The following is a 27,451-nucleotide window of genomic DNA, read 5'->3' as shown; positions in this document are numbered from 1 at the left end:
TGATTTGTAGCTAATGCAAACACATCTGTTACTAATGTTGTCGGTCACCTTTTTTACAATATGTCCCTCGTTGATCTTCCTGGCATCAAGTGGCAGGCTGTAGGCTAGAGCCAGGTAGTGAGGAGATGCTCTGCACAAAGCCAAAGCGACCCATCAGGGCTGACAGGGCAGGGGAGGACAGAGGGAAGGTGGCGGCAGCTCAGCTGGCTCAAGACTGCTCACAGCACAGCCTTGCTGAGCCTGCACCCAGGGAAAGGCCTGTGGCTGCAGCATCACCAGGTTCCAGCTGGCTCTCTCCCTGCTAATGTCAACTCTGAGGCCGTCAGGTATGTACCCTTTATATTACAGAGGTCTAGAAGTGGCAGAAGCAAACCGGAGCCCTCTCAAGACAGTCACGGAGACGGAAGTGTAGCGTGGGGCACTCCTGCTGCACTCTAAGCTACCAAGGGCAAAGACAGTGGGAACAACACTGCCTGTTACTAACACTGACAGCCTCCAAGGTGCATATGGCCACCTCCCAACTACTGCTGTATATTGCTTGAAACTTAAACTGCAACCCCAACTGCAGTACCCCATTGGGTACAGGTGGGAACATGTAATCTCTTTCATACTGCTCAGACCCTAGTAAGCACCCAAACACACAAAAATTACAATGCCCATCTCCTTTCCCCCTCTCTCTCTCCAAGGAGAATGCTCTTCCCTATATTCATCTATCACTTAACTTTTCTGTATTCCTTAAAAAGCCCCAAACACACCTAATCTATAGAGGAGCTTTTGTGCTGAATGGAACAATAACCTATTATTTCCCTCAGGATCATCAAAGGATAACAAGAAGTCTCTAGCCAGACACATCAGTATTGCCAGACAAGCAATTCTGTCCAGGAGATGGAAGTATGCACATCTGAAAGATTTGTACTGCAGCAAAAGTGGTAATCACAATGAAATTATAATCTAATATTCTAGAATTAGAATATGCAAAAATAGTTTTCCTAGTACAATTGCAAGAAAAGAAAGCCACAGTAAGATAAATTATGTATGTGTAGAGGGGAGGTTTTCATTGGCACTGAACTCTGTGTTGAAATGTTGGTATAGCATAGTATGTGCATGTATTTGTGTGTAATAATTAATGGAAGTGTGTGATCCTGTTTAAAAGTAGACTCCACTGCACAGTGTGTTAATGGGATCTCATTGTTCATGTGGGCACTCTGCACACTGTTGGCACTACTCCACCTGCTCCACCTTTCTGTCTAGATTCCTACAAGGAGTAGCTAGCTTCTTTACCTCTGTATTTTCTCTTGGAGTTAGATCCATTGAGCACTCTGCAGTTTAAATGCTGGCATACAGCCACGGGGCATGACACCAGCAAAACAGACACAAGGACTGCAGTCTTGTGCTAAGAGAGTAATTCTAGTGCACTTGAGGGTGGGTAAGCAGGGTAAAATGCTGAGTGCTAGAAAACAAGGACCTGCCAGATGCAGTGCAAGAGCCTGCCTGTCTTGTCCAAAAAGCAGATTCATGACCCAGTGTTCACTAAGTCAGTTTTCACACACCCAGGGAGACATTGCTTATTTATTTCAGGTTTGCACAAAGCTGGGGGCTAGGTGGTATTCCAAAAAGCAAGCCCCCCAGATGAAACTTCTCATGATCTATTTATAGAGTTAGTAAGTTTCCAAATCCCTCCTCTTTACACTGACTGGTTAGTAATTGACATATAATATGGTTGCACAACTATTTCTACTATCATGAGTGCTCAGGAGAGGGGTCTTCACCTGGGCAAGGCTCTTTTTGACTTAGGGGTGTGATTTTTAGTATTGTAATGGGAGCAGTTCAGTTAAAGATACATGGATCTTGAATCTTCTTGCCAAGTTGGCAATGCATCCTCAAAGTATCCTTATTAACTGTTTCTTCAAAGCCTAATTGTTCCAGAGTGTCCTTGCTCAAAGAATGGCTATGTACTTTTCTGATTACAGCCTAAACTTGTTAACTTAACATGTACAAAGTATGCCTTGCACAAAACAATCAGAGCATTCTGCATTTTCTGAGTTATCCTTCAACACCTGGGCTCGGGACAGCTGAGGTGGTGTCATTGCATGCACTAGCCTGGTGTTTCACTGAGCAGCCAGCCCCAGCAGAGTAATTCGGTCCTCTCAAGTTTTGCTTACAGACAGCATAACATGCTGTCTATAAATGTGGATTTGGGGAGAGGAAGAGTAACCATGAGCTGCTGTCACATGACATGCAAGAATTTGGATTCTCACCAGCCTGCTGTTTTGGGCAATCTATTTCAACTCACCATCTTGCTGCATGTATTTAAAAATCCTTTGGTTATAGCTACTACCCTCTGTGCTCTCCATTCATTTCCTTGACTCCCCCTGATTGTCTTTTGGGGTGGCAGCCTTCCTCTTTTTTTCCTTCTATGATCAAAACGGCAACTGCACTTGGGGTCTTCTTCAGAAGAGTGGTACTGCAGTGAGGATATAATGCTTCACCCTGTCTCAACCATCCTCTTCCTGCTCCTTTTTGCTTTCGCTATTTCTATATTTGTCTCTTGCTGTGGTAATCTTTACCTTCACCCTGTGCTCACCCTGGCAACAATCACTGATCTTTTCTTCAAAATGCCAGAGTCCAGTAATAGCTTAAGTGGCAACTTGTAAACTGTGGAGACTCAGAAACTGAAAATGAGTAGCTCAGACAGTGGCACAGTACAGTGAGGCAGACAGGTCAGCAAGTGAAAATGCCAGGTATTAGAAACTCCCCAGAGAAGTCCATGACACTGCTAAACTGAACAATCAGTTCTGAATTTCAGTTCTGAACAATCCTTGCAAAACTTATTTCCGTCTGACATTTGTTTCTAGAAATACAAAGCACAGGCATGTGCTATGATTAAATTTCCAGTGTCACAAGATAGAATTATCTCTTTTTCCTTGCAAAACAGACATGATTTCTCAGTCTTGTGGAATATAGAGTTGGAAGCTTTCTTGTAAGTTACACCAGTGCACATTTCACACTTCTTAAACTATTTTCTTGTTTATTTCCTGGTCGCACAGTCCAAAAAAAGTTTCTGCATCATAAAGATAGGAGACCAGGCTATTTTTACTGATTTTCTTGCCTGACATCCACAGAAGCCCTGCTTACCAGCCCAGAGAGGAGAGATGTGTATTTTTAAGAGCCTCCAGGTAACAGTTCAGAACAGCCCACACCACATGCCGCTATTCAGGAGTGCCAGCAACGTCTTTGTTGAGTTTCAAGCGCCTGGAGGAATTACAGTGAGACCATTCTGGGGTTCAGAAAGAGGACAAGCTATGGCATTTCAATACTGATTTGAAAAGAAGAAAGACCTTGATGTCATTGTAACTGAACAAAACAGTTTGCTGGTTTTTGTTGCCTTCCGCAGATTCTGGACTAGTCTCAAAGGATGTGGTTATCATGTGGCTACATTAGAACCATTTTAAACTTTTTCCAAATATGTGCAGCCACTATGCCTTCTAGCAAAAGAAATAGTAATAGGTGTAGAAGAATGGCTGCAGAAGCATGGCCTTAGAATCTCTGAAGATCTGCACAATCCAGGCGTGGTATTAGCATAGGCCTGTAATCAGAATTGTACTGAAGTTGCTGTGCTGAAGTTAACAAGAAAGGTAGCCTTGAGCTATTCTTGAATCCTGAGACCAAGTAATTATGTTGTGCCAACAGGCCGTGGCTGTAACAAGCTACAGCTGCTGGGAAAGCAGGTGCAGGGCCAAGAAAGATAGGGACCGGTATGGGAAAATAGGGAGTAACAAACTACAAGGCTGAAGCACAGCAGCACAATTAGCTACATGGATAGAATGCTTATCTTAGTCATGATAATTAGGGGTGTGAGAACCGCGCACGTTTTAGAGACTATTAACCAATTTTATTTCTGCTTTACGAATATGCATGTGTATCAGTTCTATATAAGTAGCGTTAGAAACTAATAAAGTTGAGCAAGATGCATAACTCATATTGAGCATCTTCTTGACTCCAGCAAACCCTTCTTCCAACAAATAGGATGCAAATAAGCAGTGGCTAAGTGATTTCTGGATTGTAATGAGCAAGTATTTCTAAGATCTCTACAAATACACAGAACAATAATAAGGGATATGTATTCCCCCATGTGCTGAGCATTTCAGAACGTCCTGGATGTCCACAAAGGAAGCTGTTCTTAAAGCAGTTTTTCTTAATATATTTTTATCTTGTGGACGTGAACAAGGGATGTAGACTTTATTTGTAGTATTTATAGAGGACTAGTGTTCCAAGGCTTGAATTCTACATATGATTTGGGATCTGAAAGGAAAGATACATTATTTTAAAGTTGCTGAAGACATGAAATAAACAAGAAAGGCTTGTATGCTTAAAAAGAATTATTTTTGTTAGACTTGAAAAAGTGTTGCGAGAAGCTGGTAACAAGTCCCAGTTCAAAGGTCAACAAATATTTATAGCTGTGCTGGTCTTGGCTGGGATGGAGTTAACTTTCTTCATGGTAGCTGGTATGGGGCTGTGTTTTGGGTTTGTGCTGGAAACCGTGGATAATACAGGGATGTTTCAGTTGTTGCTGAGCAGTGCTTACTCAGCCAGGGCCTTTTCTGCTCCTCACCCCACCCCACCAGCGAGGAGGCTGGGGGTGCACAAGAAGTTGGGAGGGGGCACAGCCGGGGCAGCTGGCCCCAGCTGACCAAGGGGGTATCCCATACCGTATGGCGTCATGCTCAGCATATGAAGCTGGAGGAATAAGGAGGAAGGGAGGATGTTTAGAGTCACGGTGTTTGTCTTCCCAAGTAACTGGTACATGTGGTAGAACCCTGCTTTCCTGGAGATGGCTGAACCCCTGCCTGCCGATGGGAAGTGGTGAAGTAAATTATAAAGGCAGTTGCACATGGCTTTTGCTTTACCTGTTAAACTCATAAGTTGTCTCACTTGTACTCTCCTGATTATCTGCCCCATTCCACTGGGAGGGACTGAGCAAGTGACTGGCTGGTGCTTAGTTGCTGGCTGGGGTTAAACCATGACGCTAGCTTATGAAGAATTAACAAAAATGTTCCCTTGACCAGTTTCTTCTGGCAATAATGAGCAGTGCATAAGCAAACGGTATGCACGCATAGGGAGTTCATAGCCCTGTTTCATTATTTGAGCCATAGCTTATGCTGATCACGGTGCATCACTGCTACTTTCCATGCTTCAGCCTTCTACTGCACACACTGACTTTGTGGAAATCCGACTCCATAAGCTTTATTGAATTACTCATTACTCGCATGTAATGAGAGGAGGACTGGGTTTTGAAAGTAGTTGGAATCTGTTGAGGGGGTGTCTACACTGAGAAGAGCAAGTACTTGGAGTGAAAACTATTTCACCTAGCCACCAAATGAAAGCTTTATTCTCTCACAATTTTAATCTCTCTCTAAAAGTTTCTTATTTGCTCTATTTGTGTGCCATGCTTTGTATATATCACCTTTTTCTTATTACCCTTTTGTGAAGTCAGGATGACTTGCAAGTACTCTTCCTCTTTTTGGGGAGAGGGGGTTAAGGCTGCTCAAGGGGCAGTATCTATGAAAAGGCTTTATGTTTATGTCTTTTTCTGGTGGCAGACAGGAAACAATAAAAGTAGTTCTTAGGGATTTTTCAACTTCACAGCAATAATACTGGAGTACTGTATCCAGTTCTGGGGTCCCCAGTTCAAGAGAGACAGGGAACTACTGGAGAGGGTCCAGCGGAGGGCCACAAAGATGGTGAGGGGACTGGAACATGTCCCTTATGATGAGAGAGCTGGGCCTGTTTAGCCTGGGGAAGAGAAGACTGAGAGGGGACCTTATCAATGCATACAAATATCTTAAGGGCAAGTGTCAAGAGGACAGGGCTGGGCTCTTTTCAGCGGTGCCCAGCGACAGGACAAGGGGCAACAGGCACAAACAGCAGTGCAGGAAGCTCCACCTAAAGAGGAGGAAGGTGACAGAGCCCTGGAACAGGACTGCCCAGAGAGGTCATGGAGTATCCTTTTCTGGAGACATTCAAAACCCACCTGGATGTGGCCCTGTGCAACCTGCTGTAGCAGGGGGTTGGACCAGATGGTCTCAGAGGTGCCTTCCAACCCTCACCATTCTGTGATAATATGTGCCACAACAATACATTGTCAAAGTAGGCTTCAGCAAAGGAACGTGTGGCTCTTGTTCCTTGTGGCTGCTAACTAGTTTTAAAGTTTCCTAATCTTGTGATGAGACAGTAATTCTGCATTTTCCTGTCACATGGAGTGTGGGATTCTGAAGTTAGGTACACGGCAACATTTGCTCTGAAATGTCCTCATTATGCATCTTAATACTATAACTTGTGACTAGATGGAATACTGATGGCCTAGTTAAAATAGTGCTTTTGAAGAAGTAATGACTGGGTTTTCCTTTCAAGCAACAGGTGGTCTGTCCTTTATTACATTTGGAAGAGGTCCCCAGCTCATTCCTCATCTCCTTCCTCACTTTCTTCCAGATGAGAACTCATGCAAAATGCATTGATTTGACGTGCGGAATTAAACTTTATAACTCAGGATAGGTTATAAAGCAGGTATGTCTAATTCATCGGTGGGCATCAGGGTGGATAATTCCAAAAGCACCTGCTGCCCTGACTTCTTTGTGCACGTGTGATTTAAAGTATACATGAATACATATTCAATAGATGCCCGAGAATAGGTTGGGTTAGGATAATTAGTCTACCTAGAAGTCATTAACCTAAGTCTCCTCCCATTTGCGCTTGCGCACTGTCTCCTGGCGGGGGTCGTTGAGGATGAAGGCTTAGTAGTCAGTCTCCCTCAGTCTGAACTTTTCACCTTCACTCTTTCCACAGACTCAGTCATGTCTGGAGTTTCTTCCAAACCAAAAGCCAGGACAGATCCAGTTTTCCAATCTCAAGGCACAGATGTTCGCATACCAGTGTCTTCTTACCAGCACACAGAGCATCCCAGGTCCACCTTATCAGTACAAAGGGCCTAATTTGCAAAGTCATCCTGTGAAGCTCCTCTTTGTACATACAATGAGAGTTTTAATTATTCTCAGTTTTTCCATATCCAGTTAATCTAGTTATTTCTAAGCTTTCATCAGACTTCATCACCACTTGCTCATCTCCAGGATGAAATCACTCCTGGCCAGTTTGTAGCTGTTAATTCTTGTGGTAACGTTGTCGTTCAGCTCCTCTGTTAATTTTAATGGATCCTGCAACTCGCTAGGGGCTGTGTGGGTGATCAGCGGTTTTGCTTGGTCTGCCAGTCCCAGGGAAGCCCTCACGACTGCCCCGAGCCAGACCGGGGAGCCCGCAGGGTGCTTCCGGCGCCCACTGGCGCCCAGGGTTTTTCCCCGCCCGGACCGGCACCCGCCGAGCGCCCCCGGCTGCGGCCCGGGCACCCCGCGGCGGCTGCCCCCCGGCTCCCGGCGGGGCGTGGGGCGCAGCAGGCCGCGCCCGCGGCCCGAGCATGCTCTGTGGCGGCGGCCGGGGCGCCGGGGCTGGCGTTGGCCCCAGGGCGCTGCGAGCCCGCGGCCGCTGCCAGACGCGGCTCCGGGGAGGCACCGCACCGCTCCGCGCCTTCCCCATGGGCAGCCGGGCGGCGGACGGCGCGGGGAGCGCGCAGCCCCCAGGTGGGAAGCGAGGGGCGCCCCGCGTTTCTCCGCCGGCGGCACGACCGGGGCCGGGGGGCGGCTGCGGCGCCGCAGGCTCTGCCTGCCCGGGCCGGGCCGCTCCGCAGCGCCGGGAGCCCGCGCTGGGGCAGGGAGCGGCGTGCGGGCGTCGGGCTCGGTCCTGCGCGGGCTGAGCCCCGCCGTGCCCAGCGCGGCGGCCCCGAGAGCTGCGGCTCGCACCGCCGGCGGGCGCGGGGCCGGGGCAGCCCCGCCACAGCCCGTGCCTGCGGGGGGCCGAGGGGCGGCTGCGGGCTGCGCCGCCCGGGGAGGGGGGTGCTGCCGCTACGGCGGAGCCTGCGCTCCTGCGTGGGGAAAGCGAGTGGCACGGCGGCGCTGAGTTCCCCGGAGCCGGGAGGTACAACTTCTGTGTGCGGATCGTAGTTTTCAAACCCGGTCTACAAACTGTGTTTCCCTCTATCAGCGTATATTTTTTCCCCCTTTTGTTTTGTATTTGAAGTACGTGACGTGCCAGAAGCACTTGCCGAGGAATCAAGAAGGTTTACCAGGGAACAGCTGTTTACAATGGTTGCAACTGCTTCTATAAACTTCAGTTCAATGATATGCTATTCAATCCTTGGACCCTTTTTCCCTGCAGAGGTAAACAAACAATTTAGCCAGCTATTCTTTAGTGTATTTTGCATGTTGAAACTTTTAAAAAGATCTTGAACACCATGGGACCTTTATGGCTGGCTGTAAGCTCCGAGTTAGATGTTTCATTTGTCGGAATTCGTAGTGGTAGCCTGATGCTGGCTAAAATAGATTAGAGTGTATATAAAGGTGACCTGGCTTCTGCCCATGGATTAATTTAATCTTCCCTGCGGCTGTGGAGGAGACAGCAAACTAATAATAAAAGATAGAAATTGAAATGGATGCTTGGAGAAGTGAAAGTTTTTTGCCCAGTGTTGCATAGCAGTTTGGTAGTAGAGCTGAGATTAAAACTCTGTCCATGTCCTGACTTGCATTTCAGTGTGTAGCCACTCAAGGACTTTTTATTTGTGGCTACCTCTCTGTTAATTCATACGGGGCCATTGTTCACTGCCTTAAACTTCCTGACCTAGCAACTGGAGGGGAAAAAAAATAATCTCTGCTTATGTTGAGTGAATACAATGTTTAAACATAGGGTGAAAAAAATGGTCATGCCATCTTTGCAGCAGAAGTCCATTTCTCTCATGACCAAGTTGTTCCCAAGTATTAACAAAGAAATGTTAAAATTATTTTTACTCTGAATATTTCTATATACTGCTTGTACCTAAGTAAGTGTACTTTGCCAGTTGCTTAAGTCGAAAATTTGCCTGGTGCTTGTTAGAGGGAGGCGTGATAACAGTGAAGATAACGGATACCTCTGTTCACTGCCCTCTCACATGGCAGGGATCAAAGCTTTGTAGTTAGCTCCATTGCACACCAGCTGAAGCCACCTGTATAAAGTCTGGTTACCTGTTCAGTAGTTCAGCAAACAGCACAGTGTTTCCATTCATTGAGGAATGAATGTTGCTTTTCCCTTGATTACATATAGCTTAAATAGAAGTGCAACGTGTCTTTAAATTGCTGTGTTGTTACCTTATGAGCCCCTAATACCTTTGAGAAAGGAAATTGCTTTCTAACTGCACTAACAGAGAATTAAAAAAATTCAAATGTACAAGACATGAGTGTTACTCATCTCACAGATTTGCCTCTGTCTTTACATAGCTGTGATCTTTTTTACAGGCAGAAAAAAAAGGTGCCAGTAACACCATTGTTGGCCTGATTTTTGGATGTTTTGCTTTGGTCAATTTCTGGACTTCTTTAATCTTGGGAAATTATGTAAGTTGAATAGAAGCTGTAACTTATTTCTGTGATGATGCAGGTTGGTACGTGAAAATAGTTCTCTAAGGCTGAGAAAAGAGATGTCTCTTCAGCAACAGTCCTGCAGGCCTGTGTCTACAGTAACTGCAGCCTGGCCAGCCAGTCTGAAGCTGATCTACGTCTTGTCAGTACGACTTAAAAATTACTCTTCTACAGTTCTTGAGGGTAACATAGGGTGGCGGACATGCAGATGTTTTGTTTCTCTGGTTAATTGTTCTGTTTGCTTGAGAGTAATCTGCTGATCAATTCACCTATTACCTCCTTTCCCCCACCCCTCATTTTATTTATTGCACTTACTTACATATTCTGTTTGTCTTTGGCAATGTTCTTAATGTGTTTTGGTTTGGTTTTGGTTTTTTTCCAGTTAGCTGCACTCCTACGTTTATGGTATGTTGTCTTTTTTTCCTTAACATTTCCTCCTGTTATGACTCTCTGCTGCTTAATTTGGTTTCCCCTTATATTTCATTATACAGCAATATGACATAAATGTCTCTAGTTCTTGCGACTTCAGTTTTCCCACAGATCCAGGATTTTTCTTATGCTGGAGGAATTGCAAATAAATTATATAGCAGTTTGTTTATATGCTGGAGCACAGCTGTCTATGCATTTTTGGCTACAGCTGCTCAGGATCATACCCTGAGTTGGGGCTGCTTCAGTGTCACGGTCTGCTCTTTCTTTGGCTGGGCAGTCTCTTTGCTGACTCCATGGTGAATGATTTTCTTTGGTGCTGAGGTGGCTCTTAAAGGTGTCACACCAGTGCCATCAGTAAGTTCTATCTCAGTGCCTGTATCGGCATTTACCTATGTCGCAACCCTCACCAAGTACTTTGGAGGGCAGAGGGTGTGCACTCCATCCTCACTGCAGACAGGTGAAGTGATCACCAATAGAGGTGGACAGTCCAGCAATCAGAAATCCTGAGGACTTCAGTGGAACTTGCCAAAATATGGGCTTTAGTAATAATGGCTGAAATGCAGGGACTTTGTCCAGGCCTGAACAAGAAAAGAATCTGAAATACCTGCTGTCCTTAGGGGAAGTTACAGCATGGAACTGGAAGCTCAGATGTACTTTGTTATGGGATTGAGTTAGCTTTATGGCAGTGCCTCTTGTCCTTCACCCTGGTGGTAGAGTCTGAAATGAAGGAAGGAGGGGTCCTTTCCCTGGTAAGGAATGGGGAAGCCTGAAGCTACTGTCCTTCCTATGCTAAACCTTTGTGCTATTAAAGGTTGTGATAAATTTGCTTTAAAATCAGCTTCCAATGACTCTCCTTAGCCATGTATGTGACAGGTATTGCTGACTTGGCATCACTGACAGTGCTGGAGGGGGAATGTATTATTTTCTGTTTGTTTATAATGAGGAATGCTGCTGTAACCTGCTGCTCTGCAGAAGCTGCAGCGCACTGCTGTGAAATAGTTAACTGCACCATTGTCTTACTGAACTGGGTTAAGTCACTTAACCGTTCAGAATATTTTTAGGTTCAGTATTGCATGAAGGCACACTGTCAGGAGCAGTGTCTCCAGATCTTTTAGTTACATATGCTATGAACTGCCCATAACGTTTTGATTTCTTAACAGTAACTTACTTTGAAAGATTTTTGATCTAGACTTGAAATAATGACATGTAAAAATGGTGTTTAATTTACAGCTTACACATATTGGAGCAAAATTCATGTTTGTGGCAGGGATGTTTGTTTCAGGATGTGTGACCATTCTGTTTGGGTGAGTAGTTTTTGTTGGGTTTGTTGCATATGTCGTCTTATCATTTTCATTCATGTGCAAAGGTGGACACAAAACAAAACTGGAAACTCTTGGGCATCTTCTGGGTGTTGGTTAGGTTACCTAACTTTTTGCATCTTTTTTATCTATCCTTTGTAAAGCAGAACGAACACTTCTGCCTTTCAGAAGGTTTCAAAGCCTGTTTATTACTTTGAGAGCAAAGGAGGAAGGTTCTATGTATTAAAGTAACTACTATAGTTCATGAACAGCAAGTCTGTCTAAGTGCAGCAATAAGGGAACTATTTATGCATGATGTTTTAATTATTCTTTTCTTAAAAATATTGAGTGCAAATGAGAAGCTTTGCCTGGCAGACAGAGAGGCCAAGACACTAATCTTAGCAAAATAAAAGTTTTATTAACAGTGAAGGAAGCTCTTAATAGGTAGTTGTAACTCATTGCATCTGTCTCCTTGCACAATTGCTTGGGAAAGCTATGAAATAGCACAGAAGATGGCACTGGAGTTTTTTACAAGTTAGGTTTTTCATACTTTTTTCACCACCAAAGAAAGGGGAAAAGGAGAAAGCTGCCAGAAATATTTTGGTAAAGTTTGAGTGACTTCACTGGTAAGATTCAAAAAGATGTGGCAATAGAAAGCATAGAGTGTCTTGTAACTGTGTCCTTTAATGAGTAAGAGGTGATGCTCCAGGGCCTTTAATAGATGACTTGTTGCATCTTGAGAGATCTCCATTTACTGAGCATGATTCTTTTTTTTCAGAATGCTGGACAAGGTGCCAAGTGGACCTATATTCATTGGTTTGTGCTTTTTAGTAAGAGCTATGGACGCAGTAGGTTTTGCAGCAGCAATGACAGCATCATTTTCAATCCTTGCAAAAGCATTTCCCAATAATATAGCTACTGTCCTGGTAAGTGCAAAAACCTGTGTTAAAGCTGAATACCCGCAAAACGATAAATTGCCAGTAGGCAGCCTAAAACTGGGAGGAGAAAACCTGCTGTCTCGCGCAGGCGTATTTGAAATTGTGGTGTAATGTTTGTAGTCTAGAATCACAATCCTAGAACAAATTTAGAAGTATAAAGCAAGCAGTGTGTATTAGTTGCCTATGTTTTGAAGACAGCTGACCATTGACGGCAGTAGTTATCTCTTCAATTGAAATCAGACTATCAAAACACTAATACAGCTTTTAGTGACTACTTCTACATGGATTTTAAGAATCAATGTGGATATATTCAAGAAATTTGATTAATTCATTCAAATAGTATTGATTTAAATGACTGAAAGATGCAAAACTGGAAACAATTTTGATTTCATTTTTTTGATCTATTGATAAAAGTGATGTATTTCTCTATGAGAAATACATAGAGGAGACATAGAGGAGAGCTAGAACTGGAAATCTGGAGGGCACTGTTTCTGGTCATCAATGATTAATTTCAGCTGGAGATATCCTTATTTAGTCAGTTTTTGTGGTGCCAGGGAAAAAAGTTTTGTATTTAATAAAATGCTGCTTTCTGTTTCTCTTTTTCAATAAATTATAGTTTCAATTCAAATACAGACTGACAGAAATAACTGGTTTAAATTTTAATGAGTGAGCAAATGTTAGAACGCCCTTCAGAACATTTAATAAAATCAGAAAGGTCGATGCTTTTATTAATATTGTTGTTAAGCTGTATAGTTACTGTATAAATAAATAAATGTCTATAAGAATATGACCTCATAACTAGCAAAAACTAGTAAATTGTATGAACAGTGAGGAGCTGGCAGTTTCTTTGGAAAGCAGGTTACATATTGTAAGGGTGTTTTGGATTTATTCAGTCAATAAAGTTAAAGTTTCCTGTTTGTAAATTTAAAGATGTAATTTAAATCAGTCCGTCAAGTAATTCTGACTTAAAGGGACTTAGTTATCTGTCTTATAATCAGACTTTAAAATAAATGAAATTCTGTGGTGGCAGCACAATAAACACGATGCATAGCTGAAAATGGTATGTGATAATGAAGATCACCTCAAGACCACCATCAGAAATGCTACACTGCTATGGTTTGGCAGCTACCTATGTTTAAAATCTAGAAAGGGTCTATCAGAAGACAGATCTCTTTTAAATGTTGATCTGTTTGCTATATTTTATACTAATATCTTGTTCTGCATGCGAGTAAACCCTCTTCAAATTCATTCATGTAGACTTACTGTCCTTAAATAGACATGATGGAGAGTTCTTGTTACTGTGAGCTCTGCTCATGGTGGCTGCAGAGGCAGGAGGCAGAAGACAGAGCTGATTAGTGGAAGCAAGGTGCATCTTAGGGTAAAATCATATGACCTGAAGGAATGGAAGAGGTGTTTTTAGCCTTGCTTTCCATTGCCCATCTTAATAGTGCTAGATACTGAAAAGCACTTTCCCTCTCCTTACCCTTTTGGTACCAGTTTTTGGCCCACCTTTTACCCATTGGGTACCCTAGAGAATGTATGGGGAAGTTATTAAATGTAGACATAATCAGCCTTGTTGGAGAGGGGAATTCAGCATTTGCCAACATGATCCATCCCGCTGTTGGAGGAGGTATGGACTTCAGAACACAAGCGATATTACTTTTCTTACAGTATCAGGTTTGCCTTGTTCTTCTCGATCTGTAATAATGCAATGACGCAGCCTCCCCCTGCCCCCCAATAGTTCATTAACTTAGAAGGGCTAAATGGTGTACAGCCTGATTTGAATTGAAGTCTCACCAATCATAAATATTTTTAATGTATGTTTGATGAGCAACACAAGTAAAAGCATTATTTGGATGCGGTTAACTCATGGGCGTTCCATGTGCTGAAGTTTACCAAAATGTCTCAAATCTATCCAGAAATTTTGAAGACTTGCTAGTCATATGTTACTACTAGTTATTTCCCTTGCTAGGAAAGGCAAGGCTGTGACCCTGGGCTGACCTAGAGTGAAGAACTTGGCTATTGCTGACTGTACCTGCTTTTGGGCCACTTAGCCACTGTGACTTGTATCAGTAAAACTAAAGATGGGAATGAATCCCTATACTATATCTGCGTCCCAGAAGTTAGCAAAATGTTAATTGTAAGCAATTATTACCATCAGCTGTTAGTGGTGGTTTGAGTGTTGATTAATCAAGTGTTGGGGCAGATGTTAACAGTGGTGATTATAGTGTTGTAACACAAGATTTAAGTGTTTAAATTTATTAAATTGATATAATTATTAAATTATAGCCAAAGTAATCTGAGTTATTCTCGTTGCAATTTCCCTGTCATTCCCTACCATTTGTCAGTTACAGAGAGAAAGCTTTAACTTGGCACATGCAGCTCTTCGCATGCGATGATGACCCATCCAGGCAGGCTTGTTTGGGTCCTCCCCCTCAGGCTAAAGTGTGACAGCAGGTGGCAGAGATGATCACTTCAGCTTGAGTTGTCCAACAAATACTTTCCTAGCATGTCTTCCCTTAGGACTGAGATCTGTTAGGTGACAGCAGAGTGGCTAACACTGCAGTACAGGTGGTTGCCTGAAGCGAAGCAAAAGAAGTGATGGTTGTTCATGCAGGCAACTGAAATTCCTTTTGCTATCCCACTTTGTGAAGGTCACTACCGGCAGTTATCCCCTGTAGTGATGCAGTGCCTTTTTTCTTTTCACTGGCTTATGCTGTGCTGCACCTCAGAAAATGGCTTGCTTTTTATTGTTATGTTGGAGTTTCCCAGCTCTTTATCTTTTCATTTTCTTTTTAATCCTTTAGGGCAGCCTTGAAATTTTTACAGGACTTGGACTGGTGCTGGGTCCGCCTTTAGGTGGCTTTTTGTATCAATCGTTTGGTTACGAGGTTCCTTTCATTACACTGGGATGCGTAGTGTTGGTCTTGGTGCCTGTGAATATGTGCATATTATCAAAATATGGTAAGCATCCTTCCTCCTGTCTCCTTAAGTCACCTTAATTTCGCATATATTTAACTGTCCTTTAAAAAAATACCAGCTTCTGGAGTCTGGTCCAACTTGGAGGGCAAAGCTCCAGCTGAATTAACTTGTGATCTTGATCAGTCCCATGTTTTAATGTTACTCTAAATTAATGTGTGCAGATGGCCTGGAATGAATCCAACACCTCATGCCCATCTCTGCAAATACTAAGAACTCTGTGTGGAATTGAACTGAGATATATTTTTGTTTTCTTTTGTCTCGTTAGCTTCAGGGCTTATAAAGGGATCAGTTGTGTCTGCTTAGTATCAGTTTGTCATTGCAGCTAGTTGAAAAAAAGCTGGAGATAGGTTTTGCCTAAAACAAGAGAACTTGACATATCTGAAGGATAAAACAGAATTACAGAGAGAACAAAAGGTGGTTGGGGTTTTTTGTACTGAATAATGCAGGTTCTGATTAAGAGGAAACAGCATTAAAGTTAATAAATGAGGGGTTTAACTGAAGTACTGGCGGTCAAATAAATTTGATTAAATTTTAGATGGACCTGCTTGGAGGGAAAGCTAGCGTAAAGATAAATCTTCACACAAGATATTTGCAAGGTTACAGTTCTGTTAGTCTTTTCTAGAAAAAAACCCTAGTAACTTATTTTCAAAAACCTTTTTTCCTCTTAAATATGAAACCCTTGGAGAGTAACATCATATATAGTAGCTTTTAGAAGAAACTTCCAGTGGTTAACCATGTGCTGCTACTGCTGGCTTCCCCTCCACCTCCCCAAGCTTTGAAATTGTCTGGAGTCATGATGTTCCTAGCCGATTTAGAGACTACATTGAATAAATATTAGCTCTGAGCTGGTGGATGCTAATGAATGAACTTTTAGTTCTATGTATACTTTGAGACCACATTCTACTGTTAAGGTACCAACAGCATCAGGAGGGGAGCCTGACTTGGAAATGACACCTAACCATGACACCTGAAAGAAGCTTCCTGTCTGGAGTACAAATTGAATGTGTAGGAAACCTGAATGACTAGTTGCTTAAAAATTCAGACAGATCTCAACTGATAAATAGTGATCTTTTTATTTTACTTCCAAAACATGCTTCTCTGGATATGAGCAGTTCATGCGTGTGTGCATGTTTTAAGTTGAGACAGATCCATGAGATTTTCATTATATAAAGGCTAGTGGAGAAATAACTGTTTTTTCACATAATTGGAATAGTACATGCTTTTGTTTCTTTCAGGTTGGGGATTTGCAATGTTGTAATCTAAATTGTGTACTTTTCTTCTTTTATTCACCTATCAAATTTGGGTTTTTTTAACAAAAATAATATAGTGCATAATAGTCTACTATTGACTTTCATTTGTTCAATAACAAGAGTAATTGGACTAGAAAAAGCAAATAATAGTGATTTCTAAAGCAGAATTTCAATCATGAGCTTATGCTGCTGAAAATAATGCACTTCCCCCCTGCCCCCCTTCTCTTAAAACAGATTCAGTCCCTAGCAAGGACTCCTTTTGGAAACTCATTCTTCTGCCGAAAGTCTTACTGCTCTGTCTTATTATATTTTCTCTAAGTGCATGCTTGGGCTTTTTGGATCCCACGATGTCTCTATTTATCCTAAAAAAGGTAAGTCCTGTTAACACGCAGGGAAGTCTTTACTTGCTAAATAGTAAATAACTGGTTATAAATGTGGTTTAAATATCCTAAACAAAATTAAGCCTTATCCAATTACACCGCTTTCATTAACTGGTTTCCAAATGACATTTTTTTCACAGTACTGACAAACTACGGTTTCCATAGACACCATCTGTTGTCACTGGGTCTCAGTAACTTTGAGGAAATGTAAGGCCTTTAAAAATACGCTTTTTCCACTTAATTGGCTTTCAGCTGCAGAGTACCTTCTCCACACAGGGCATGGCAGCTGGTTTTGTGAACAAGGGACTCTTTCCTCCTTTCTGAAAGCAAATTCTGTAAAACTGCAACAGTCACTGACAGCGTTGTATCTCTTGATACGGACATTGTTTTCATGGACGTGATGTCACAGCTCCGCGTTCTCCTACAACAATGCCAAAATGTAGTTTAAATTTAGTAGTTTTAATTTAACTGACTTCTTCACTCATTAAAAAGGCAAATGCCATTTCATTTATTTATTTTTTACATATTTTAATATTTATTGATTTGTTTCCTACCTAATTTTATTTTCCCCATGGTGTTTAAGGTAATGATTTTGAAGTAAACAGATTAAGATTCTATTACTGTGTGTAATTAAGCAATGCTTTTTGAGTCGTTTGCTTATTAATTGTTTTTCCAGGGAATAGCATTTCACAGGTGGTTGTGCTCCTACTTTTTGTCTGTTTAGTCCAATACTTAAAGCACTCATCCAGGGTGAAGGAGGCTTAGTGCTGATGTCTTCCATCATTGGAGGTGTGAACGCACACCTTCCGTCACCCAGGAGGGATCTGTAATTATCCCACTGTAGAATATTGTGCACTTAGGTGGCTCTTCTGCTTTCCCTCTGCTCTGTGCTAACAGATACTTGCTGTTGAAGGGCTGTAGCCTTCTAGGCAGTGTATGGCATATGGCAAGGAAATAGTGAATATTTATGTAGTCCGTGCCACATGGAACATCTTGGAATACCTTCTGCCTGATAGTTAAGGCACTCATTTGAGAAACTGGTATGCTTTTTGTTCATTACACGTTTTGTTTCAATACAGAAATTTGACTCTGCCTTAGGAAAATGTAGACCTCAGGTTATCTGCAAAAAGCCTCTTATTCATTCTCATAAAAATCCTCCTTTTGTTGAAAAGCTAGCATTGTGTTTTGTGGCACTACTTACTTTTAAGATGCACTGATTAGCAGTGGATGACTACAGTATTTATGATTTTTTAAATGGAAATAAAATTGAAGATTGGAGAGGTAAAGACTAAATCCATCTAAATTTCAGCGTCTGAAGTATCTGTTTCAAATGTGCCAGATACTAATGGTAGAATCCAGTGTGCTGGTGTAGGGACATCCCATAGTGTTTCCACCTGAGATTATTTAGGCTTTATCTGAGTACAGTTGTGCCCAGAGTTTTCACTCCATGCTTAGAAGTGGAAGTAAACTGGAGTTCTGCTGATGAATACTTAAATAGCCTCTGTATGGTATAAGTAAAATACTTAAAATCATGTATTTCAGTATTTTGACCTAAAATATGATTCTTGGATTGTCCTTTAACGGACATAGCATATATGGTTTGATGTTTTGTTTTTTGTTGTCTGTCTTTATATAGTTCAAACTCCCAGCTGGTTATGTGGGCTTGGTATTCCTTGGTTTAGCACTCTCGTACTCCCTGTCTTCTCCCCTCCTTGGACTCCTAAGTGACAAACTGCCAGTGAGTACTACCCTACTGTTTGTACAGGGTTAGTAAAGCAGTCTGTGCATTTGGTTAAAACTGGACAACTTCCCATATTGAAGTGGTGGATATAGGCCTGGTACTGTAAGGAGATCTGTCTTTCAGGTCCTTGCACATACACCGAACACTGTCAACTTGAAGGTCTCTTTTTGCAAGGTCCAGGTAATACAAGAATGTCCAAAATAGTAAAGGATATTGGACAAGTGTCATGTAGTTGAAATGTGTTGAGCTTTTCCAGTGGACTAAGCCCAAGCTATTTCCAGCCAATATGGAATACAGAGTGGGAAAATACATCCCAGTTACACGTGCTATTGACCACATCTAACGTTATCAGCTTTTGAGAAGAGGAGTAAAGATGTTCTAGTTAGATGTGTTGACTTTGTTTCTTTAAAAATGTAATATCCAAATTAGAACAGCACACTGGCTGTGGTTCTTTAGCTCTTAAATGCACCTCAGAGAGACTTTAACAGTAATACACTTCAGATGGCCTGGTTGACAGCCACCACTAATTAATTGATCAAGGAAACCTACACTTTGAATGCTGTGTGTGAAGGACAGTGCCATTTTTCTGACATTTTTTTCCTGACACAGACTAACAATGGCCTTTGTACATGAGAATTATATGCAATGCTACATGACATTTCTTATACTAAGGAAGAGTAAGACCTAAAATACGTTGTTAATAGGGAAGCACCATTACTCAGTATCCTAAAGAAATCACTGTATTAAGCAGCTGCTGCCAGTGATTGCACTGGTGGTAAGGAAACATGAATTCAGTATTTCTTGATGGTGTTCAGAACTGGCAGAGAAATTGTGAATTCCCAGTTTGTGAGTAATGATGGTCTCTACGGGAGTTGTACTTTTCAGGAGATGAAGATTTAGAAGAGCGGTATTAGGAAAGGCAAAATAGTTACATTATAAATTCATGTCTTTAAAATACATACCTCTTCCTTTTCATTCACAGTACCTCAGGAAGTGGCTGCTGGTATCTGGGGGTTTAATGACAGCACTGTGCTTTTTCATGTTAGGACCTGCTCCTATACTGCACATTGAAAGGTACAGAACTGCCGCTTCTTCAGCCTGTCCCCTTATGTGATTTTTTTGTGATAGCTGTCATGACCATATCATGTATATTCACAGATCTATAATTAGCACCTCTGACCATGAAACAGAATTTTTTAACTTCTAACATGTGAATACAAATGTAAAGTAGTGGAAGCGTCTGAAAATGGAAATTTTACAGCTTTGTAAAACAGATCCTTTTCCTTTGCTTTTTACTGTTACTGTGTTTGCTCACATTAATGTGAGTGGTGGGAAGAGCGCTGCTTTTTATTTTTGTTTCTTCTCAATTCTGTAGCATTTCTAGTGCAGCAAAACAAAGTTCTTTTTTTGGCCTTATTTTTCAATTTTCTCTATTTCATCAGTATTTCTTAACTCTGGGTTTTATTTGCATGGCTGTGCAGCAGTATTGATTTTTCCTCTCTTTGTATATAGCTTACTGAGGAAAATGCCAGATTATGCATGAATTACGCATTATGATTATTAATGCTTTGTTTTCAGCTAGCTAAGTAAAGACAACGTCTGTTGCACCTGAACACTGCATTACCATATCTCTCAAGTTAATTCAGAGCAAACCACTCTAGTATGTTTTCAAAACAGCTATACAGTCCTTTTATCTTAGGTTATGTACTCTGTTAAAGATGATGATAGGCTTGCTAATGTGCAGAATTATTCAACTTCCTCCTAGACTTCTAATTTTTAAAGAAGATCATACATTTGAAACTGGTGAGGTAATATGTTAGAGCTGGTGAGAAAAAGAAATCAGTAAAATCTTCATCATTATTTTCTTTAACTAAGTCTGTTTCATTATAATGTATTAGGCTACACAATTTTAGGTGCAAAATCCTTCACTTGTGCAACAAACCAAGCCTGGAGCTTGGACATAGGTATTGCCGAGTTAAGCTCATCTGTCTACCTCTTCTCTCTGTGCTCCTCTTAAAATTAACTGCATGTGATAAGGAAATAATTTGAGCACACGATTTTCAAATTATTTTACAAAGTCTTTTTTTAAGCATAGAATTGTATTTTTCAAGTCATAGCTTTCAGTTAAATTAGAATTCTTTTTGGCTTTAAGAAACCTAGTTTTCTGGTCAGTCACGGAGAGCTGATACAACAGCCTTCAGTCAGATGGGGTCCTTACTTGAAAAGAGTCTTCAGCAGCTAACTTCTTTTAAATGCCTCTTTTTTTTTCAGTCAGCTGTGGATGTTTGTGCTAGTGCTGGTTTTGATTGGCTTTTCCCTTGGCATGAGCGCTATTCCAGTGTTTCCAGAGATACTGCACTGTGCATAGTAAGTAACTGGGTCCAACAGGTCTTTCATGTTACCGACAGTAGGAAACTGCAACTAATTTTCAGGGGTGGATATGAAGTAGAATTTTGGCATGGCTATTACCGCCCTTTTTGAGGCAAAAGCAGTAACATTTAAATGCTTCCACTACTCTTTTGTCTTAGTTGTTTTTTGACTGAGAACCCCGGTCATTATACTCCAAATGTAATTTTCTAAATGTGTACCTCAGTACTGTGAACACACTGAAGTCCATCAGACTTTGGGTCTCCTGGCATGGGGTGACCTGCGCGTGGTTTCATATACATAGGATTTATTTCAGCTTCTGAGGACAATTAATAACAGTTTTCACTGGATTTTCAGACTGCATTGTCACTGCATTGTCTTTAGTAGCTGCACCTACAGGAGTCATACTTGCTTAGAGTGCACAGCCTGTGATGTGGCTTGGCAGTAACGACCTAGAAGGGTCTTGGTTTACTCTAGTTAATATGTTCCTTTTGGAACAAGGTCTTTCTGTCTTAAAAGTCACCCGTCACTGTTTTACACTTGCCATATGAAACATGGGGATTAAGTGATGGTGTGATGTTAGGAATCTTACTTGAAAGACATCAGAGATGAGTAGTGGCACTGCAGTCCTCCAGAGAGGCAGCAAAGAAGAAAGTACTGGGTAAACAGATATGATTCCACTGTAAACTTTTGCTTGTTAACTATTTATGTTGTATGTAAATTAAAAGGAGGGAAAAAACTATATAAGGGAAGGCTATAGACTGAGACACAATAATGTACTACTCTAACTGGTCTGTCTTTCTGCAGTGAGAATGGATTTGAAGAAGGTCTGAGTGTGCTGGGACTGGTGTCTGGGCTTTTCAATGCCATGTGGTCCCTTGGGTAGGTACACAGTCACCTTTTTGTAAGCATTTGGTTGTTTTATGCTACTGTCACATGAAAGCCTGATGCGTTACAACCAGAAGTCTTGCACTGCAGTCATTGTGTTGACCTTGATTCAAAAGGTTCTTGCTAAACAGATGCCTGGTGGACATATTAAAACAAAGCTTTTTACCCAACAAAGGAAATGGACTCTGAACTTATCTTCCCTGAAATGTATTGCCCTGCATATCAAAACACTTCAGTGATTAAGTGGATGTTAGCTTGCACTTCTGTGTGGTCATTTTTGTTGTCACTGAAGTATTTAATGCTTAATACAGGGAGAGGTGGACTATTAATTTTTTACTAAGCTAAGTCCATCCACATGGGATGGGCTAGAAGGTATCTGCTCCCGACTAATTCTGTTCTTCCTTTTTCATTTTCCACATTTCCTCCTTGTGTCTGGAATAGCATAAGGTAGAATCTCCTTTTCTCTTTCAGCCGTTATTTAAAGTCTGTGTTTGTGCATCTGTGTGTTTTACCCAGTGGTCATCACAGAAATGAGTGGAAGGTGCTACTGGCTGAGTGACTCTTCAGAGTTGTCACTCAGTGGGAAGTGACAGTCCCCCTGTTGACAGCCACTTTCAGGATTTTTTTTTATTTGGCCTTGTAGTCCTCTGTGGCTGCAGGCGAGTTTCAGTGGTACAAACTTGCATCATTTTTTCCAAGCTAACTGAAGTTCTAGCTGCCCTGTTCATTTGGCATAGGGTTCAGTACAGATCTAAGTAGTATAAAGTTACCAAAGCGCAGCTTTATGCTGTTACCAAGCTTGGCTTTATGTGACTTGCTTCCAGGAAGTCTCTCGAGTTTTACAGAGTTTTGTCCCTTTCTATAGCAAGAGACTGTATCGTGTAAGACCATTCATAAAGTGACAGCAGCTGCATAACCTTTCATGGCATTCTTCAGACAGGCATGAAGGTGCAGGGCAGTTACACACAGCTCAACCTTGCAGTGACTGCGTCTGTCACAGTGTGTCTCCCCACCTGTCTATATCCATCAGTCTTTTGTCTTGAAGTTTGGAAGGTTTACATTTTGAGGGAAGGGATGGGAGTTTAAATTTCTTTTATGATAGAATTGATTGGTGTAGATGCCCTGTTAGAACATGGTTCGTAATGGGGCCTCTAAGGTGTTCCAGATACAGAAGAGAGTGCATTCAGCTTTCTGATGTGGATCCTATTTCCAGCTGAGGAGGTAACTAAACAGGTTTGTTGGGGCCATGGCAAACAAAGCATTAATACTTATTGTGGATTATAGGAAAGTTAGGTCTGTAGAAGACAATCTTTTTGTTGACAAAGGAGAGAGAATCAATGGTGGGAGGCCACAAAATGCCATAAAAAAGTTCTCTGAGAATGTGTTATCCTTTCTGTTTGGGATACCAATACCTCATTTTGATTTGTGGCAGGGCATTTGCAGGTCCTACTTTGGGAGGATTTCTAAATGAGAAGCTGGGTTTTGAATGGGCCTCAGCCATCCAAGGAGGATGGGCACTGTCAAGTGTAAGTAATTACACATTTTTTGCTTTTTATATCTATTGCAATTATGAGCTATTGCATAAGGTTATTATTACAATTGTAACTGACTGTTTCCTCAAAGGGTCTTGCAACTGGAATATTCTATATCACTGAGGCAACAAGAAGCAGGTATGCTGAGATATTTATTCTTTACTTTGCTTGTAGCCATATGAAGCAAGCCTTTGAAAGCTGTGCTTCCATTTTTTACTCTCTACCAATCTGATAATTGACAAGATGAGCATTAAAAACACTGCTTAAATACTTTGTCTGTATCCTTTCCTAAATCCCTACTGACCTGAACAGAGACCTAAACCAGGCAATGCCTGTTCTACACAAGCAACAGGACTGTAGCATTGACGAGCAAACTCCACTGATGGTTCCTCTAGGAGGGTGTCTGTGATCTTGAAGTGGTTGGATGGTTGCGTCCAGAGAGTAGTGGTCAATGGCTCAGTGTCTCTGGGTGGAGATCACTGATGAGTGGTGTCCCTCAGGGGTCAGTATTGGGACCGGTACTGTTTAATACCTTCACCACCAACAACAGTAAGATTGAGTGTATCCTCATCAGATTTGCAGGTGACACCAAGCTGAGTGGTGGTAATTGACGTGCCTGAGGGACAGGGTACCATTCAGAGGGACCTCGACAAGCTGAAGAAGTGGGCCTGTGTGAACCTCCTGAGGTTCAACAAGGCCAAGTGCAAGGTCCTGCACCTGGGTCAGGGAAACCCCCAGTATCAATAGAGGCTGAGGGATGAATGGATTGAGAGCAGCCCTGCCGAGAATAACCTGGAGGGTACCAGTGGATGAAAAGCTGGACATGAACCAGCAAGGTGCACTGACAGCCCAGAAGGCCAAACATATCCTGGGCCGCATCAAAAGAAGCACGGCCAGCAGGGTCAGGGGAGGTGATTCTGGCCCTCTGCTCTGGTGAGATCCTACCTGGAGTGCTGCATCCAGCTCTGGGACCCTCAGCACAGGAAAGACATGGACCTGTTGGAGAGAGTCTAGAGGAGAACTAGATCAGAGGGATGGAGCACCTCTTCTACGAGGAGAGGCTGAGAGTTGGGATTGTTTAGCCCGGAGAATAGAAGGCTCCAGGAAGACCTTATTGCAGCCTTTCAGTACTTGAAGAGGTCCTATAAGAAAGATGGGGACAGACTTTTTAGTAGGGCCTGTTGTGATAGGACAAGGAGTAATGGTTTTAAAACTAAGAGAGGATAGATTCATACTAGACACGAGGAAGAAATTTTTTATGAGAGTGGTGAAACACTGGAACAAGTTTCTCGGAGAGGTGGTAGATAACCCCGTCCCTGGAAACATTTAAGGTCAGGTTGAATGGGGTTTTGAGCAACCTGATCTAGTTGAAGATGTCCCCAATTATTGCAGGGGAGGTTGGGCTAGATGTCTTCTAAAGGTGCCTTCCAACCCAAACCATTCTGTGAAATGATAGCCATAAAAGCAATAGTACATGGTTCTGCACAATAGTGGGGAACCAAATCCAGTGATCCATGTAGCTATTTCAATGTAATGTGTGGCTTTTTTGCTGTAACGTTGATATTGCATAGAAGTATCTGGAGAATATTAAACCTGTTTCTTCCCTCCTGTTCTTTTCCTTGTGCAAACAGTTCCAGTTCCAGCCTGCAAAATCCTGCTGGTAATAATGAAGAAAGAACTCATCTGATGGGCAGTGAAACATAGCCAGATATACTTTCAATTCTCTGTTTACTATTGTGGTTTAACCTAGTGTTGAGATGAGTGTTTCATTATTCTGGAGCTGGGGTACGTGATCCCTTAATGAACAACCAGTTGTGGTTTAGTTGTAGCTGCATTACTGTTTTGAAACACTAAACACTGACTGCCTTTCTTTTGGAAGTCCTCCGTGGATTGGCCGAAGTGATGAGTAACCCTCAGATGTCAGCCTGTTTAATTGTGTTCCATATACAGTGCACCACTGTACGTGAAGAGATACGTTTTCAAATGTCTTGTTTCTATACTTGAGCCTGCTGTGCATTATTCTTGGGTAAAGCTACCATTTTGCTACCATGATTTTCTGTATTTTTTTAAAGAAAGTTCAGTATCTTGTAATACTTAAACTGATAACATAAAATGTTGAAACAGAATTTGAAATTACAAAGCATTAAGCACAATATTGTTTTCAATAAAGCAACTTTTTTCCTAAGTTTTGTGATTTTTCTTAGACAACAAGAGTCTAAAAGACTTTGTGTCTACCAGCACTTGTATTATCTCGAAAGTGGCTGAAAACAGAAGGCAAAAGTAACGAAAAGTTAGCATCTCTATACAGAATTAACTGACCTTTGGTCCTGGAGGAGACTTTGCATCATGTGTATGTATGTTTGTATTATATATGTAGACTCGGCTTGGTATGTATGAGATCTGTTTTACTCATAAATGCCAGCTGGAATGTTTGTAACTGATTGCCTCTGCAGCAGTAAATCTATAAAATGAGGGGCTACTCTTTTCCAACAATGGGGAAAAAATGATCTCCTCATCTCCTCTGGATGCTCAGCAGTAAAACACATTGGGAAGTGAGGTAAGAGTATGACTGGCACACTTCTCAGCCTTGGCCGTGGCAGAAGTCTTTTCATTTGTCCTTGAGGCCAGAACTGGGTCCTAGAAGGGGTTCTCTGTGGGATCCATTTTCCCCTAAATGAGAGAAATGGTCTAGTCTTAGCAATTTCCAATAATTTTCTCTTGTGAATAGCTACTGGAGTTTACATGACAAGTACTTCTTTCTTTCTCTCCCAAAAAGGGCTCTAGCAAGAGCTGCTCTGGTAGCCAGCTGAACTGTGAAGCATCAGGGCACCAGAGGCTTCCCCTGGGAATATCCTGGCAATACCTCCCTTTCCTTTTATATTGGGTGTTAGACTGGAACTAGGAATGTACACCTCAGCCTATTATGAAGTGCTGACCCTGCCAGTGCTGATGGTGAAGCAGGTGAGAAGGAGCTGAGAGGACTGGAGGTAGATGCAGACGCACAAGATGCAGATCTGTAGACATGAGACTTAAATTAGCTCTCTTTGTGGAATGAGTTGTTCACTTACCTGACTTGTGCTGTTAGGACTTGAAGTGGCTGGGATTATCAGGAAGAGCACAAATGTCATTGGAATTAATGAGCTGTCCTGCAATGCATGAACTTCATCAGACCTCCAGTGGAAACTGGACAGGTTTAACGAACCCCTCTGGCTTTCTGGCAACACATCTTCTCCCCTCTTCATTCTTTCATGTGCACAATAGAGGCAAAAGAAATCTGAAGAGGAGTCCTGGTGTCCAGGTTTGTTGTTCAAATGGACTCACAAGCATGTTCTCCTGCCGTGATTGTCCAGGGGTCCTGGAACCACGGTTAAAGCAGGGCAGTGGCAACTCCTATGGGAAACTCAGCAACCCCTTGGCTAGGGCTGTGCTGGCCTCCTGCATGGCAGGGCTGAATGCCCTGCTGTAACGGACACAGCTGTACGATCTGTGAAGCTGTGATGAACTACACTGACCTAGATGGGAGCAGCCCTGAGCTGGGGTGGCCCAGGCAGTGCCCATGCGGCAGCACCAAGCTGGGGAAGGGCTGCCTGCCTCCTGCAGCCCGTGCCCTCGGCTTTGGGCAGGAATGTGGCTGTGCTGAGATTTCACAAATTCTGGCTTGTTTTCCTGCTGTGACCTGGGCTTGCCTTGAACTGCATTACTACAGCCATGCCACACCTGAATCATTATTTGCAGATCTGGCAGGTGATGTGTTTCTTCAGCTGCAGCACAGCGGTGACTTCGCCATGACTTCTCTGCCAGTGGTGTAAGGCAGAATTGCTCAATGCTGGCAGCTCTCTTGCCTTTGACACTTGTGAGACTTTCCAGGCAGGGTGATTGCATCCCCAGGTGTTGGCTTTCTGCCACTCTGGGGAATTCCCAGGTTTCATGCAAGACTTTCCCTTTTAAGGCCCCCATCTTTGCTTGCCCCTGACATCTCCTTGGGTGACTTGGTTGCTCCAGCCATGGGTCTTCCTAAAGCCTGTGCCTCTGCTGTGCTTTTGGTGCTGCCTGCTCTGGAAGCCTGTGACCTGGACAGCTGTGTTGCAGCCGTCATACGAGTACAGCATGGTCTTAGAATCATAGAATCACTGAAGTGCCAGTTTCTCCTGAGGA

The 27,451-nt window shown here is 42.4% G+C and overlaps 1 protein-coding gene across 1 annotated transcript; it reads left to right on the top strand.

The window, feature by feature from the left end:
- Positions 1–7,474: 7,474 nt before the first annotated feature.
- Positions 7,475–25,481, top strand: SLC18B1 (solute carrier family 18 member B1). Its single transcript, XM_055809836.1, has 14 exons — positions 7,475–7,628; positions 8,125–8,264; positions 9,372–9,467; positions 11,151–11,224; positions 11,997–12,144; positions 14,964–15,120; positions 16,623–16,759; positions 18,405–18,506; positions 19,492–19,583; positions 20,781–20,876; positions 21,684–21,758; positions 23,197–23,290; positions 23,388–23,434; positions 24,928–25,481. The coding sequence occupies exons 1-14, from the start codon at positions 7,583–7,585 to the stop codon at positions 24,998–25,000; spliced, it is 1,377 nt and encodes a 458-aa protein (XP_055665811.1). The 5' UTR covers positions 7,475–7,582; the 3' UTR covers positions 25,001–25,481.
- Positions 25,482–27,451: the final 1,970 nt, after the last annotated feature.

The sequence above is a fragment of the Falco peregrinus genome, chromosome 7 (assembly GCF_023634155.1).
Source record: "Falco peregrinus isolate bFalPer1 chromosome 7, bFalPer1.pri, whole genome shotgun sequence".
NCBI classification, from domain to species: Eukaryota; Metazoa; Chordata; class Aves; order Falconiformes; family Falconidae; genus Falco; species Falco peregrinus.
This window is presented reverse-complemented; position numbering and strand designations above follow the sequence as displayed.

Excerpts from the sequence above, each read along its gene's own strand:
- SLC18B1 (XM_055809836.1), top strand. The coding sequence starts at position 7,583 with ATGGGCAGCCGGGCGGCGGACGGCGCGGGGAGCGCGCAGCCCCCAG. Across the intron at positions 11,225-11,996 it reads TGTGTGACCATTCTGTTTGG|AATGCTGGACAAGGTGCCAA; the intron begins GTGAGTAGTTTT and ends CTTTTTTTTCAG. Across the intron at positions 16,760-18,404 it reads CTCTATTTATCCTAAAAAAG|TTCAAACTCCCAGCTGGTTA; the intron begins GTAAGTCCTGTT and ends GTCTTTATATAG.